Source organism: Muscardinus avellanarius, assembly GCF_963383645.1.
Source record: "Muscardinus avellanarius genome assembly, chromosome: 9".
Lineage (NCBI taxonomy): Eukaryota > Metazoa > Chordata > Mammalia > Rodentia > Gliridae > Muscardinus > Muscardinus avellanarius.
In genome coordinates, this window is record NC_137795.1 from 11,222,642 (window position 1) to 11,236,973 (window position 14,332).

Genomic DNA, 14,332 nt, shown 5'->3' on the forward strand with positions numbered 1-14,332 from the left:
AAGTGGGCGACAGTGTGAAGAGAGAGTGTTGAATTAAACAGAAGAGATGGGAGCCTCCAGCCCCAGAGGGAGACCCCATTCCACAGGCGGGGAAGCCTCGGCTGCCTGGGAGTGGGGGCCAAACACCTCAGACCCCAGGGCGGCCAAACCCAACTCTGTCTTCCCAAGTAGCACACGGCACTTTTGTGTTTCCAATATCCAGTCCTGGAGGGGCACCCGCTCATGAGGGAGGGGCTAGGGAGCCCATGTGAAGGGACACACCGACCCACAGCTGAGGACATGCTGCCCTACCCAGCACCCCAGGGAAAAAGCTCAAGCAGTGGGCAAGGTATGGCAGGGGCGGGGGCTCCCTGGGGCCTCGCATTGCCTGCGACTCTCTTGGGCGAGCCAGCCAGCCTGGGAGGCTTCAGGCGTCCAAGCGGGGCCCTCGCAGGTTCTGCCCCCAAGCTGGCCCAGAGCCCTGTCCCTCAGAGTCTGCCGTGGCCCTCCGTGGGAGGCAGGGCAGCTGCCCAGGATCAACCTGGCTCAGCCTGGATCAGCCTGGCTCAGGCCTAATCCCCGATTAGGGGCCAGGCCTGGGATGCGGGAATGCTGGGGTGCGGGAATGCTGGGGCAGTGCCTGCCTATTCATACATTAAGAGAGCTGCTGGCACCTTGCCAAGAAAGGGTGGTCCCAGCCCACCTGCAGGACCTTAGCGCCCTCCGCATCGCCCCAGGTTCCACGGCATGTCTTCCCCACTCTGCCCAGCTCATCCTAGGGTGAGCAAACACCTCGGTCCAGTGCTGTTCCCCTAGCCACGCTCAGGACAGACCCCTGAGGCGACCTGGCTACTGCACACACCCCAAAGCAGGTCCTGCACCAGGCTGGCCTCCCATAAGGGTAGCGGAGGCCCTCGGAATCAAACAGGAGTCTGTAGACATGGTGGGGTGGGGGTGCCGACACTCCCAGAAGCCCTGCTTGGTACCCACTGTGAGGCGCATCCCCACGCCCCCTTTTCGGCTCTGCCTGCTGCCCACCCTCAACTCCACTATCAGAAAACCTTAGCTATGCAGAATGCCACGGGGGCCCAGGCCCATCTAAAGGCTGCCCCACACCTGGGCCACACAGTGTGGACCTGGTGCCCCCTTTTACCCGCAAGCTGCGTATCCCCACCCTCTTGGGCCACTGCTCCTGTAGGTCACCCTCCCTCTACCCTAGCCACCTGCGGCGGCTTCCCCCACCCCCAGTCTGCCTGCAGAGGGCACGGGTGTGGGTAGCCCCAGGCCCCACCTGTCAGGGTACTCACCCAGCCACTGTCCTGCCATGCCGAGCCCCTGGCCCAGCAGCCTCTCCTCTGAGAGCATCCCAGCACCACCCCAGCCCCGTGTCTCCCGGAGGCGGGGGTGGCGGCGGCTGCAGCCCTGGGATGTCATCCATCCCTGTAAATGATACTGGCGGGCAGTCGGCAGGCAGGCTGGGGAGACTGCCCAGGGCGCGCCTGTCTCTCCCGCCGCCCTTGCCCCTGGCTCACCCCCAGGTCTATTCCCTGATGTCCGGCTGGGCAGCCAGGCTGCCAGGACTTTTCTGGGCCTAGGACTGCGTTTCGTTTTCTGCTAGACTGTCCAGCCAATCCACCCTCCCCAAAGCAGGGCCTGAACAGTGTGGAGGCCCTGCCCCAGAAGTGGACTCTCCGACTCCTGTGTTGCTGGGTGGCAGCCCCCTCCCGCTGGAAAAGACCCTGGCCCAACAACAAACCCTTCCCTACACACCTCCGCACACTTCACAACCACAATCTGCATTTTTCTGAGACTTAATGGCATCTTCATGTGCCTTAGTGCATTAGTGACCCAGCAGGACCCTGTGTCCTTACGTGCCCACAAACCGGCCCTTCCCGGAGCCGGGCTACCCCCGTGAGCCCTCCAGACAGCTGCAGGGACCACTCGAGGTGCTACTTACACGGGGTGGGCAGGGGGCCAGGGAGAGTCGGAGACGGGCAGGGTGGGGGGGCCACTGGCAGGGGGCCCTCAGCTTCTGGGGTCCCTGAGCCCCTCCTCACCGAGTTGAGAATGTCAGAGATCCTGGGGGCTGAGGTGGAACAGACAGACGTGAACACAGTGCGGTGGGGCGTGCAAGAGAGACCTGCCTGCGGCAGAGAGCCAAGCCAGAGAGGGGGCCGAGGGAAGGGGCCTGGAAGGGAGAGGTGGGGGGACAGAGGAGAACAAGGGGACGGAGCGGGTGGGGAGCTGGCACAGAATGAACACAGATGCCTTGGTCTGTCCAGGTGGGCTGAGCTGGAAGCTGCTATGGGCGGAGGATGCCCTCTGAGGAGAGACAGCCTGGCCCTCAAGAAGCCGGAGGACCCTGGGGGGGACACTGCCGCATGCCGCTGCTTAGAACATGCGAGACAGGCGAGACAGGAGGGAGAGGACAGATGGGCCAGGAGGAGGTGCAGCCCTGCCCGTGTGGACGGCCAGGGCAGGGAGGGCCAGGCCTCCTCCTCTGTGCCCTCCTTGTCCGTGAGCTGCTGGAACCCTAGCGGAGGTTCCATTCCAGCACCATCCTCCACTCCCCTCACCATCAAAGTGATGCTGGGGGCTTGAGTGTCCATTGGGAACCAGGGTCAGCCCAGGAACAGGCTCCCGGGCACTGTGACCAGGGCTGGGCCAGCTGGGCATGAAATTCTGGAGCGAGATGGCCTGGGGAGGGGCCAGGGCAGCTGCCCAGGTGCAGGACAGCCCCTCTAGTGGCGTGCAGGTGGGGAGAGGGGGTGAGGAAGGGCCATGGGAAGCCTGCGCCCCTGGCGGCAGAAGCCAGGGAGCTCCCCTGCTGAGCTAGTGCCCCAAGGGAGCCCAGCCAGGCGGGAACCCGGCAGGCACAGCACAGGCCAGGGGAGCGGGCCGAGCACGGCAGCTGCAGGAAGCCATTCGCAGCGAGCCCCCGCGAGCAGAGGCAGCAGGCCTGGGGGCTACTACTTACACGGGGCGGGCAGGGGGCCTAGGAGGCCTGGAGACAGGCAGGGCAGAGGCCCTGCCGAGAGGGGGCCCTCAGCTTCTGGGGTCCCCGAGCCCCTTCTCACTGAGTTCAGGATGTCACAGATCCTGGGGGCTGGGGCGGAACAGACAGACGTGAACACGAGACGGACAGACGTATGAAATGCAGAGCTGAGACCAGGGAAGGGGAGGGCCTGGGCCCAGGGCCTGCCCCGGAGTGGGCGGATACTTGAGCCTGGGGACTGTGGAGTCCAGGCCTCACTTTTCAGGGCCTCCTGGACTACCCAGTGGCTGAAAGCAGGGAGTAGCCAGCAAAGCCTCCTACGGAGGTGACATTCAGGGGTACTGGCAGCCATGGGGCCCCCAGGGGAGGCTGTGGGGGAGCCGGCTAGAGCCAGGAGTCCAAGCTGGCCCTCCCTTGGCTCTTGATTGTCCCCTCAGAGGGTGACCAGGCCCTCCAAAGTGACCCCAATGGCAGCAGGGCCCGGCCTACTTACACGGGGCTGGCAGGGGGCTAATGGGAGCTGGAGATGGGCAGGACAGGGGCCCCTCAGCTTCTGGGGCTCCCGAGCCCCTCCTCACCGAGCTCAACACATCAGGGATCCTGGGGGCTGGGGCAGACAGAGGCAGGCGGGTGGGCAGCGGGCACTCAGGAGAAAAGGCGGCAGAGGGACCCACGAGGGCCAGAGACAGGAGGAGGGAAGTTACAGCTGCAGAGGGAACCCCCGACCTGTGCCAGAGACCAGGTGGGTGAAGGTGGGAAGGCTGTCCTGGGGCCACCTACTGGCTCAGGATGGCTCATCTGGAGTCTCCTGGCCAGGAAGGAGGAATGATGGTCATCAGGGAGCCTGACGGCCACTGGGCCTGCCCTGGCTGCGACGAGAAGGGCCCGGGCTCTGAGCCGCGTCCGCTGGGCCATCCTCTCCTATCCTGCTGCAGGCCCATGGCCCAGCCATCGCCCTCCCCGCTCGGTGCCCACTGGCAGCACCAAGGGCGGAACCTTGGACAGGGAGGTGTGGGCAGCCGCCAGCCTGCTGACTTTGGGGGACCACACAGACGCCCACTCTCCTGTGCCCAAAGCCCTGTGTTCATCTCTGCTCTGGACTGTGAGGGGCAGCAGCATAGCTGGGAAGGGGGGCAGGAGCAGAGTGGCCATCTGACCCTATCAATGTGAGCCTGGGGAGGCAGAAAAAGCAGAAGAGAGGCTGGGAGGCCACTCGTTGATGCCGGGTGCCTGGGGGGCCTTTTGGGGGAACACACAAGACCAGCCCTGGGCTCTCTGGGGATAGCCCTGGCATCAGCTTCTGGCACCAAAGCGCACTAAGGTGGGAGGCTCCTGGGTCCTGCAAAGGAAGCATGGAACCCCCAGAAACACCGTTCAGCCACCCGGCCACTCACCGCGTGCAAGCTGGATGGAATCCCAAGCTTAAGGAACTTTAAGAGAAGAACAACATTTTGAGCAACTTCTACCCACACACTCCGTCCCCCAGGGGAACTGAGCTCCGGGCCCCGGCACACAGCCACAGCTTCCTCACGGGGCGCCGCCTGAGACAGCCCGCTGCCAGCCCAGGTGGGTGAGTCCAACACCAGGCCCCCCAGAGCAGCTGTGCCATAGAACTCTGACACCGGAAGTGCAGCCCGCCCCCAGGCGTGGCCCGGCACGGGCCCTGCAGGTACCTTTAGTGTCCTCGTCCTCTATGGTTGTATTGGCGCTGTCGGAAGACTCCTGAGGAGACAGGGAGGCATGGGTCAGGCAGTGGCCGAGGATAGGCGGGGCGCGGCCAGCAGCGGGACAGCCCGGGCTCTAGGTGGACCTCAGCCTGACCAGTCCACGGGGGTGTGGGGGGCAGGCACTCCAGCCCCCAATCTTCCCAGCGCAGTGACTGGAGAAGGCTTCCTGCTCTGTGCCAGACCCCGGGGTGGTGCTCTCCTGGGCCCATCCTGAGCCCGCCGGCCTCAAGGGTCTCAACTTCACCTGCCCCAGCCAGACCCTGAGATGCTTGGCTGACTCTGACTAGAGGAACCGGCTTTCCCAAGTTCCAAGACTCAAAATGCAGTGAGATTTGTCTGAAAGGCGTGGAGCCAGTGCTGTTAGCACTCAGGGTGATCTGCTTTCAGATGGGGTCCACAGCAGAGACCCCCACCATCCACAGCCCGTCCCCAGAAAAGGCAAGGGCCCTGGAGCCACCTGGCCCTCCCAGCCCTGCCCACCTTCCGGTGGCTGCTGTCCTGCGAAGAGAAAGAGCACTCAAGTGCCATGGTGTCCCCAGAAAGAGCCTCTCACAGCTCCCAGAGACCACCCGGTCTAGACACTGGCTGGACTCTGCTCTGGGCCCTAGGCAGAACTGGGGGTTCCTTGGTTGGGGGCCAGGGCCCACCGAAGCACAGAAGGCTGTCTAGGGGCCCCTCACTAGGAAACACGACCTTGTTCCAGATACACCAGGGATGCCCACCACCCCAGCCAGAGGAAACCAGACCTTTGGCCTCGAGCACTGTGGATGCCCACGGACCCTGGTCCCTGGCACAGGAAGGTGTCCTTACAATGGCAGAAGTAGGGTGCAGGCCAAAAGGATGTGGGGGTCCCTATGGGGGCATCGCAGGGCTTGATAGTGAGCCCAGGCCCTGGCGCAGATCTGAGCTGGCTGCGTGGCGTGGTGGCTACGTGTGGTACACCTGGCCGGGAGCCCCAGGACTGTGCCCGTCACTCCCGCCACTGCAGAGCTAGCCCCTTCCTGGCCCCAGGGGATGATGCCATGGGATGGAGGATGGCAGAGCAGCGAGGAGCAGGGGAGTCCATTCAACAGGAAGACTGGGGGCAGAGGGCCGCGGTGGGGACGACAAAGTTCCCAGGAAGCACTGGGCCCACGGTGTCTGGCCGCTGAGAGCAGTATGGGCTTTGCTCCCAGGGCAGTGCTTTGGTGCTGGGGTTTCGGAGTAGTGGGTTTCGCTGTGGGCCCAGGCAGGGGGATGCAGGCCTCTGCACACCTGCCCTCCACTCTGGGCACAAGTGCTTCCCCAGGTGACCACCCAGGCCCTGCTCCTGGGCCCGGACCTCCGGCCCAAGGGGAGGAGGAGGAGCGAGGCAGTACCTTAATCCCGTCCACTGGGTTATGGATAACGGTGGTTTGAGGCTCCTATAGAAGGCGGCAGACAGAGGAAGGAAAGAGAGGGAGAGTGAGAAAGAAAGACGCAAAGACGCCGAGAGGAGGGAGACAGAGGAGGCGCGGGCGGCGTCTGCCCAGAGAGAGAGCAGAGCAGAGGGACAGGGATGGAGAAGGCAGGTGGTCAGCGAAATGGCCCGGTAGGGATGGAGGTGGCAGGCGGTCAGCGATGGCCCTCAGGGCATAGAGCAGGCTGGGGCCGGAGCAACAAGAAAGAACCAGCAGGTCTTCCCGGGCTGGAGATGGCACCTGCCCCTCCTGGGGGTTGACGGAGCTTTGGGGGCTGCAGCTCCGTGTGGACTCTGCCTCGGGGAGTCCTCTCCACCCCTGGCTGCCTGGACCCTCTGCCCCAGCATGGGGGCGGCTTGAAAATGACATGGGGGTGGGGTGGCACATGGGATGGATGGGGTCCCAGCTTCTGGGAGACCCTGGTGGGCTGATGCCTGGCACCTGCTACTCTGAACAATCCCCAGCCCTTACTCAGGATGGCTGTCCTCTCCTGGGGACTTCCTGTGAGCTCAGGGGTCCATCTGGCACAGCCAGCCTTCCCACGGGCAGTCAGGGGCTATCTCCTAGATGCCTGGCTGGGGCCTATGGGGGACACCAACCATGGTTCCAGCAAACTCAGACGGACTCTGAACCCCCAACAGAGCCTCAGCAGGAGGCTGGCACCTCGGCCACAACTGCACATCCCTGGGGATACCTGCTGTGAGGCGCACCTGGCCAGAAACCCCAGGGCCGGTACCCTCTCAGGGCTGTATGGCGGGGCATCATGGGTACCCTCCCCTCTTCCTACTGGACCCCCCCCCCAAGCCTCCCTTTCAGACCCCCGCAGGCCAGCAGGGTATGTTGCTTCTAAAGAAAACAGATGGGCAGGCAAGGCCCCCCTGGCTGCTGCACCACCGCAGCCCCTGCAGAGCTGCTCGGTCCTCCCATACTGGATCAGCCTGCTGACAGTGGCTGAGAAGCTGGGGGTGAGGTCTCTGGGGGAACCGGGAGCCAAGGCAGTCCCTTCGTCTTCTCTGCCTTGCTGGCTCACTGATTATCTGTTGCAGCTCCTTGGGAGAATGTCCCCCCAACTCAGTACAGGTGGGAAGCCAGACCCCTTCTCTGCGCCTGACCTTGCTGGGTCCAGCAGTCTGTACTGCCTGAACCCAGGGTCCCCTGACAGTGATCTCTCCCCTAAAAGACCAACCCCCCCCAACTCCACTGCCTCCGCCAAAGGTGAGTTTGGTGGAGTTGAGGGGCCAGGGCCCACCCCATGGGGCCTCTGCGACAGCAGATGCAGGAGGGGCCCACGCTGAGCTCAGTACCAGGGCAGCAGGAGGGAGCGTCCCCTTGGGGCTGGTGATGGCCGAGCTGTTTTTGGTGCTGTTGGTCTGGGGCTGTGGAGAGAGAGAAGAGGAGCTGTCAGGGGGAGCGAGTGCACCCCTTCCTGCCCGCCCATGCAGAGCAGGAGCCTCAGGGTCAGGGCAGAGCTGCAGACTCTGAGCCCTGGGGTCAAGCTGGTCCTCACCTTAACTCCATCTGCCTTCTTGTTGAGCAAACTCTTGGCTGCTGCATTGGGAGGGAAGGTGGCATCGTGAGAGGTGGGCCTGGGTCCCCTGCAGATCCCACCCTACCCCTCTGCTTCTGCTGATTCCCCAGGAGTGAGGCCCAGGACTGGAGTGGCCTCCGTGCCAGCCTCAGTCTGGGCAGCAGCAGAACCTCCAGGGGGCGCTGGGCCAGGCTGCCCAGGCTCCCCCCCTGCCAGCAGGCCCCTCCCCCAGCATCTTCTACACCCAGGGGCTCCCTCAGGCACAAGGAGCCTCCCAGGCCTATGTTCCACAGGTCCCAAGGGGAAATTAGGGTGTCCCCTTGGGAGACAGCCCTGGGTTGGGGATGGTGGGCAGCTGAGCAGGGAGGAAGGCCATGGCCCCCCATAGCTCTCCATGTCCCCAGCAGGAGGCAGCTGAAGCCGGCCCCTGCACAGAGGGGCCTGTCCCAGCCAGAGGCCTGGCCTGCTCCGACCCAACCCCTCCCCTTAACCAGGGCACTCGGACCTCTGCCCCAGTGACCGGATGCCTCCGCCTCGCCGTCCTTCTAAGCCGCCCGGAAGCCCTGGCTGTCAGGCCACTTCTTGGTGGCACTGACTGGAGCCAACACCAGCCTCTTTGCCCACAAGCCGCCTAGACACCCCCTGGTCCAGCAGATGACCTTCCAAACCGCGGCATGCCCCTTGGAGGTCACAGCGGGCCTGGCTCCGCCCGGTCCTCCACCCCAGCACCTACACGTTCCACAGCAAAGGTACGAATTTAATTACAGGAAACCAAAAAAAAAAAAAAAAAGAGGAAATCAGCTTACCTTACAGAAAAGGAAAGGTGAGGAGAGAAGGACAGAAGAGAGGAAGAGAGAGAAAAAGAGGTTTGTGCTGGTTCAGGCAGGCGCTCACGCAGGGCGGCCAAGCCGGCCCATCCTGACGCAACTTTCCAAAGAGAGCTGAGTGGTTAGCGAGGCAGCCAGGCTGGGCACAGTACTGGGGCACAGAGGGGAACCCCTTGCCTGGGCCCGGGGGACAGGGGTCCAGCTCCCCACCTGCCTGCTCTGGGCTGCTTCCTGCTGGGAGGAGGACCGTGCTGCCCACGCAGGCCTGGGTCCATGGGAACAGGCAGGGAGGCTGAGACCCAGGGCTGCAGCCTTCTCCAACAAGGTCTTCCATCACCTTGCATGTTCAGAAATGCAAACCCCCAGGCCACCCAGCCCTCCTAGGGAGCCGGGCATCTACCCACCCACAGCCTCTCAGGGCGTTCAGACGCTTGCTGCTCCAGGCCGGCCATTTCATGCCAGGGGCAAGCCTGGGCCGCTGCCTGCTGACGGCTTGGCTTCCTGAGCTGCTAACATGCCTGGTCCCTCCCAGGCCCTGCACGTGGTAGCACAGGATGGTGACCACTGAGCAGCTGTCCCCAGAGGGTAGGCACGGCCCACTGCGGTGGCACACAATCTCTGCTCAGAGCCTCCCTCCTCGTGGACCTGCTTTCTCCCAAGTTCTGTGTCGAACCCCAGGATTCCTCCAGGATCCATGGAGCAGAAACCCAACTAGAGTTAACCAGAAACTCAGCTCCAGGCTGGCCGCCTTCATTTCATCCTCTGGAGGCCTGAGCCTCCAAGGAGAACTACAGGGACCACCCTGCAGTCTCTGGGCAGCCCCGCCAGGGGGATTACCAGGACCAGAAACTCCGACTTCTCATTTCCCACAGCGCATACTGAGAAAAACTTCCCTTTCTTGGGGCTGGAATCTGCATCTCTGTAACCCACTACGCAGGCTCTTCCTGACCAAGGGCAGGCACCCTGGCTGTGAGCCCTGCCCTCTCTCTTCCTTCCCCTCTCACACACAGGACATCTGCCCTGTGCCGGCGCCCTGGAAGGTTCATCTGCCTCTGGCTGGGGAGCTGGGCCTGGTGGTGCTGAGGTGGTGTCTTGGAGACTCTCCCCCCCACTGATGGCCTGGTGCTAGCCCAGGGCTGGGTGGGCTTCTCCCTGGAACCCCAGGAAGAGGTCAGGCAGCCTGTCTTGAGGACACTTGTTACGGTGAGCTGTGTGGCAAGGGAAGCCCCTCCAGAGACATAGGTTTCAAAGGCCATTGCAGTGGGGGGTTTGCAGAAGGCAGGCCTGTGCGGGGTTCCGAGTGGAACAGTGCAGGCCAACACGGGTCCGAGACCTGGTCCTCCCATCTCCCTCCCGGGCCTGTTCTCAAGAGGAAAGGAAGAACCCAAAGTCCTGCAAAGACCCCAGGACTGTCCTTGGTCTTAAGAAGGTTCCGTGTAAGTCTCCGAGTCTATCGAAATCCATTTCCAAGCCACGATGCTGGAGATGCTAACAGTTATCCACGGGCAGGCAGGCAAAGGCTGGAGTTTAGGCCGGGGTGAACATGCTCTGCTGAGGACAGATGGACCGGGGCTGGCCCAGACACCTGTGTCCCTTTTGTTTGTGTAAGTTTTGGGGGCTGCCTGGGGCACGCAGCCTGGCCCTTCCTAAGTGCACAGCTCCTGGCCCTGCATTTACCAGGACACTCCTTTCCCAGACATTCACATCTGTCCTGTACTAACTAGAGATTCACTGTGGCCCAGAGCCATACTGTCTACACCAGAGCTCAAAGGCAGGGGGACTCTTCCGTGGGAGCTCAAGTTAAAAGCATTTATTAGGTATGGCCAGAGAAAAGCTGGATGGACCAGTCACAGGGCCCGGACACCCAGGCCGGAGGCTCTGCAGGCTGTGGCCCCACCTGGGAGGGTACCGGCTACCCCAGCGGGGCTCGGGCTGAACAACGGCTGCCATCCCGGAGCCAGCCCAGCACCGCGGGCCTCCCTGCTCTAACGGCTGCTCCATGTGGGAGGGCCCTGGCCTCCAAGTGCGCTACAGCCAGGGTCTCCCTGCCAGCAAGTGCGCTTGTACACTGGGATGCTGGACAGGTGCGTGGGGAAGGGAGATCCCTGACATGCCCCCTTGGGGTGCAGCTGAGAAGGGCCAATCTAATTGGGGGGGGTAGGACCTTCCAACCCACCTCTGCTCACCCCCTAGCTGGTCACCCTGGACAGCCATGCTGGGCCCGGACGACATGCACTGACCACCCTCCAGGAGGGAGTGGCCCTTGGCACTCGGGCGCAGCCGCACATGCAGGCGGCCTCATGCACCGGCACCCTTGCAGGCAGGCGGGCGTTGCAGCAGGAGTCTCGGGCAGACGCTCAGAGGCGCTGCTCAGGCTCCAGCCCTGGGGTGAAGCACCTCCCATGAGACACCAGCGTCATCTTTTTCTAACCCCAGACCCGCCCTCCTGTACGTGCTCCACAAGGCTGTAAGACAAGGACAGAGGACTGTCTTTGGGGACCTTTCGGGAAGACAGAACCTCCCAGGCCGGCATCCCCCAGGAGGAGGGTCCTCTGGCTGTGGGCCTTGGGGTAGTAGGGTGGATCTAGGTGCCCCAAAGAGCTGGGCTTTGGGGGGGCAGTCCCCACACCAGAGCCTCTGCCCTGTCCCCAGCCGATGCTGAAGCTTCCACAGGGAACTGCAGCTGGGCTGGGGGACTGGGGTCAGCCCCGTGTGCTTGGTGGCCACCCTAAGCCTGTGCCAGCCTTCAGCCCTGGACAGCTGTGGAGCTCAGGGGAGGCGCTGGGGTCACCCAGCCTTCAGGGGGGCTGTGCCCCAGCTTCTGGCAGGAGGGTCCGTCTGCACTGCCCCGAAGTCGGCAGAGCCGCCTCCTCCCTCACAGATTTGGGACCAAATGGGAAGGGCCTCTAGGAAGGACCCTAAGGAGGACTTCAAGAGTCTCCTCAGGGCCCTAAAGCCACCCCAACTCACCCCCTCCCGAGCAGGCGTGTGGGGACTCCCGCAGCACAGACCACCAGCTCCGCTGGCCCCTGAAGGGCTGACCACGCCCCGGTTCCCTCGCCTCCTCGCCCTGCTCCCGGCCTCCCCGGCCAGGACTCAGGCTCAGTGGCTCCCGTGAGGTCAGCCTGAGCAGGGTCTTCAGACCCCAGGTCCGCAGGGCTCAGCAGTGTGCCTGGGCTTGGATGGCCAGGGTCACCGGGCTAGCCCCTCCTCTCACAGGTGAGGCTGCCGCCCTGTCCAGTGGGCTCTGCTGGGGTGTGACCACAGCGGGAGCAGGGGCTCCCGGGGGCCCTGCCAGCCTCAGGGGCGGCTCTGGGGACCTGGCCAGCGCTGCGTGCAGCGGGGGGGCTGCATGCCAACAGGAGGGAGGGGCAGGAGCGGGTAGACGCTGGGCAAGACACATCTACCTTGTTCCACCAGCCCCATGGTGGTGCCGGAGGCCGCGGTGGACATTGTGGCTGGAGCGGTGGTCTGTCTGCCCACTGTTAGCACCGGGTTAGAGACGAGGGGGGAGGGGTGGACACAGACGGGGTGGGGGGCGAGGTGAGGGAAGAGAAGAGACAAAGGAAGCAGAAGAAGATTAGAGTTAAAGTTTAGGTGGCTCCAGAATCCCTTTCTCAGGAGAGTGGAGTGAGATTGGGCCGACTGACACTCAGAAGCGTTTGCCTCCTTTCTCCTTAGAACACCCCAGCGGGGCTTCTCGTGCCGGTGGGTGTGCCAGGCACACACAGACAGGACAGTCCTATTAGTGTTGGTGTGACTATGTGTGCCCGTTCCCGGCAGTACAGCATCACAGCAAAGTAACAGGAGGGGTGGGGCGCCAGGTACAGACAGACAGAAGAGACGACCACAGACGCTCGCACAGGGTCGCACGATGGAGAGGCCACGGGTGCGCTGGACGCTGGGGCCAGCGCTGGTCCCCAGGGGGCCTGTGGCGCCCTGGGCCTCGGGGGGTCTCCGACAGACCCTCCAGATCTTCTCTCCCCACCACCACCCTGAACAACCAGGGCAGGCGGCGCCAGTTCTTCCAGGAGGGAGGTCCCCGCTGCCCTCTTCTGCCCCCTCCCGCACACAGCACGATGCGCAGAGCACTAGAAACCGGAGGCCACAGAGCTGCCCGACAGACACCTGGACGACATACGCGGCGGACCGGGCGGCGGCAGCACGGACACTGGGGCGTCGGGTGAGACAGAGACCCAACACAAAGGAAAACGGGCAGGGATGGGGGGCCAAGTGGCTGTCCGGGGGGGAGGCCCAGGAAAAGGCCAGCGCTGGGCACCAGCCGAGGGGTGGGTAAGGAAGGAGGGGCTTCTTGTCACAGCCTGTAGGGCAAGGGTGGCACCCTGTCCTTCCTGGGGAAGGACGTCTCACCTGAGAAATTCCGTGTGGCCAGCATGGTGGTGAGGATGGCCCCCTGCGGAGAGACAGACAGAGCCAGGGCCACTCATTAGTGCCCCCCCGGTGGCCCTGCCCACCTGTGCGCATGCTCAGCCTTCTGGAGAGGCCTGATCACCTATAACCAAACACACAAGAACCTGACCCTGCCTAACAAACACAGCTTCCAAGGGCTTCAAGAGCCTCCCACGGCACGGGGAGGGGGCAGGACTCCCTGTTGTCCCACAGCTCCTCTGGCCCCCCTGTGCCCCTCTTTTCCTAACACAGGGTGGTGCTGACTGTCCTGAGACTTTTGGGAGAACCAGAGGCCTGGCACTGCTCTAGGGCTGGAAGCCTGAGGAGCCAGGTGGCCTGACAGACAGCCACCAGAGGGTCACCACCTACCCATAGGGACGCCTCTGTCCTCTAAGACAGAGGCAGCCTGCAGGACCAGGAGGGCCGGCTCGGTGCCCAGGACAAGCCCGTACCCAACCCAGGTGCTCTGGGCTGCTCCCAGGGCCTGGACGTGTTTGGTTTGGGACCTGCCAGCAAGCTGTCTTGGGGCAGACGCTGCCTCTTCCTCCTGCTGGCCTGTCCAGACCCACTGGCGCGACTCCTAGCCCAGGGCCCGTGGGGACACACGGATGGGTGGTGGTGCTGGGGGCTGGCTGAGCGGTGCCTCACCTTGAGCTTCCTCCTGGCGTTGAACTTCTTCAAACACTCCACAGTCTCCTGTCTATGCATCATGGAGGCCACCGTGGAGCGTTGCTGTGGGGAACAGGATGGTCACAGTGTGGCAAGGCACTGGCCTCATTCCCCAGGGTCAGGGGAGAAGCCCAAAGCAGCAGGGCCCGAAGCACTGGGGGCCCAGTGAGCTGGGAGCCAGCAGCACAAGAGGACAGCTTTCCCACCTGCTGCGGGTTCAAGTCTTCCCCACAGACAAGACCAGGGCCAGGAGGAAGGGACCTCCTCTACCCTGAATGTCCTCCAAGCCCCGTCCTCGAAAGCCACCAGCCTCTCCCAGGCAGAGGCCACCAGAAGCCACTGAGGCAACCAGGGGGCCTGCCAGATGCGAAGAAAAGAACCCCAGCCCACCCAGGGTCTTTGCCAGCGCCCCCAGGACCTTCCCCAGGGGGGCCAGGGATGACTTACGCAGACCCATGGGTGCTTCAGGGCCTCGTGAGCTGTGATGCGCTTGGCTGGGTTGATAGTCAACATCTGGTTGATAAGGTTTTTGGCTTCAGGAGTGACGGTGTCCCACTCGGGGGAAGGGAACTACAGAAGGAAACAAGGCACAGACCAGGGTTGAAGTCTCTCCCCAGGAGGAGCCTTAGGGGGTAGACTGAGGGCGTGGCCCCAGGAGCCTCCACTCACACCCAGAAGGCAGTTCTGAGGGCGTGGCCCCAGGAGCCTCCACCCACACCCAGAAGGCAGTTCTGAGGGCGTGGCCCCAGGAGCCTCCA

At 63.6% G+C, this 14,332-nt stretch overlaps 1 protein-coding gene across 20 annotated transcripts in view; it reads right to left on the minus strand.

The window, feature by feature from the left end:
* Positions 1–14,332, minus strand: part of CAMK2B (calcium/calmodulin dependent protein kinase II beta) — a gene marked incomplete at both ends in the record, with an annotated part of 86,499 nt that overhangs the window by 2,757 nt on the left and 69,410 nt on the right. For 3 of the 20 annotated variants that reach the window (XM_080701676.1, XM_080701671.1, XM_080701670.1), the window contains 7 exons: positions 4,648–4,696; positions 6,060–6,104; positions 7,445–7,516; positions 7,648–7,688; positions 12,867–12,909; positions 13,554–13,637; positions 14,022–14,144. In XM_080701676.1, coding sequence (XP_080557802.1) covers positions 4,648–4,696; positions 6,060–6,104; positions 7,445–7,516; positions 7,648–7,688; positions 12,867–12,909; positions 13,554–13,637; positions 14,022–14,144 — 457 coding nt within the window. Of the gene's footprint in view, positions 1–1,936; positions 2,066–2,956; positions 3,086–3,467; positions 3,582–4,647; positions 4,697–6,059; positions 6,105–7,444; positions 7,517–7,647; positions 7,689–11,902; positions 11,978–12,866; positions 12,910–13,553; positions 13,638–14,021; positions 14,145–14,332 lie in introns of all 20 variants that reach the window. The other 17 variants (XM_080701679.1, XM_080701673.1, XM_080701680.1 and 14 more) reach the window with 16 other exon arrangements.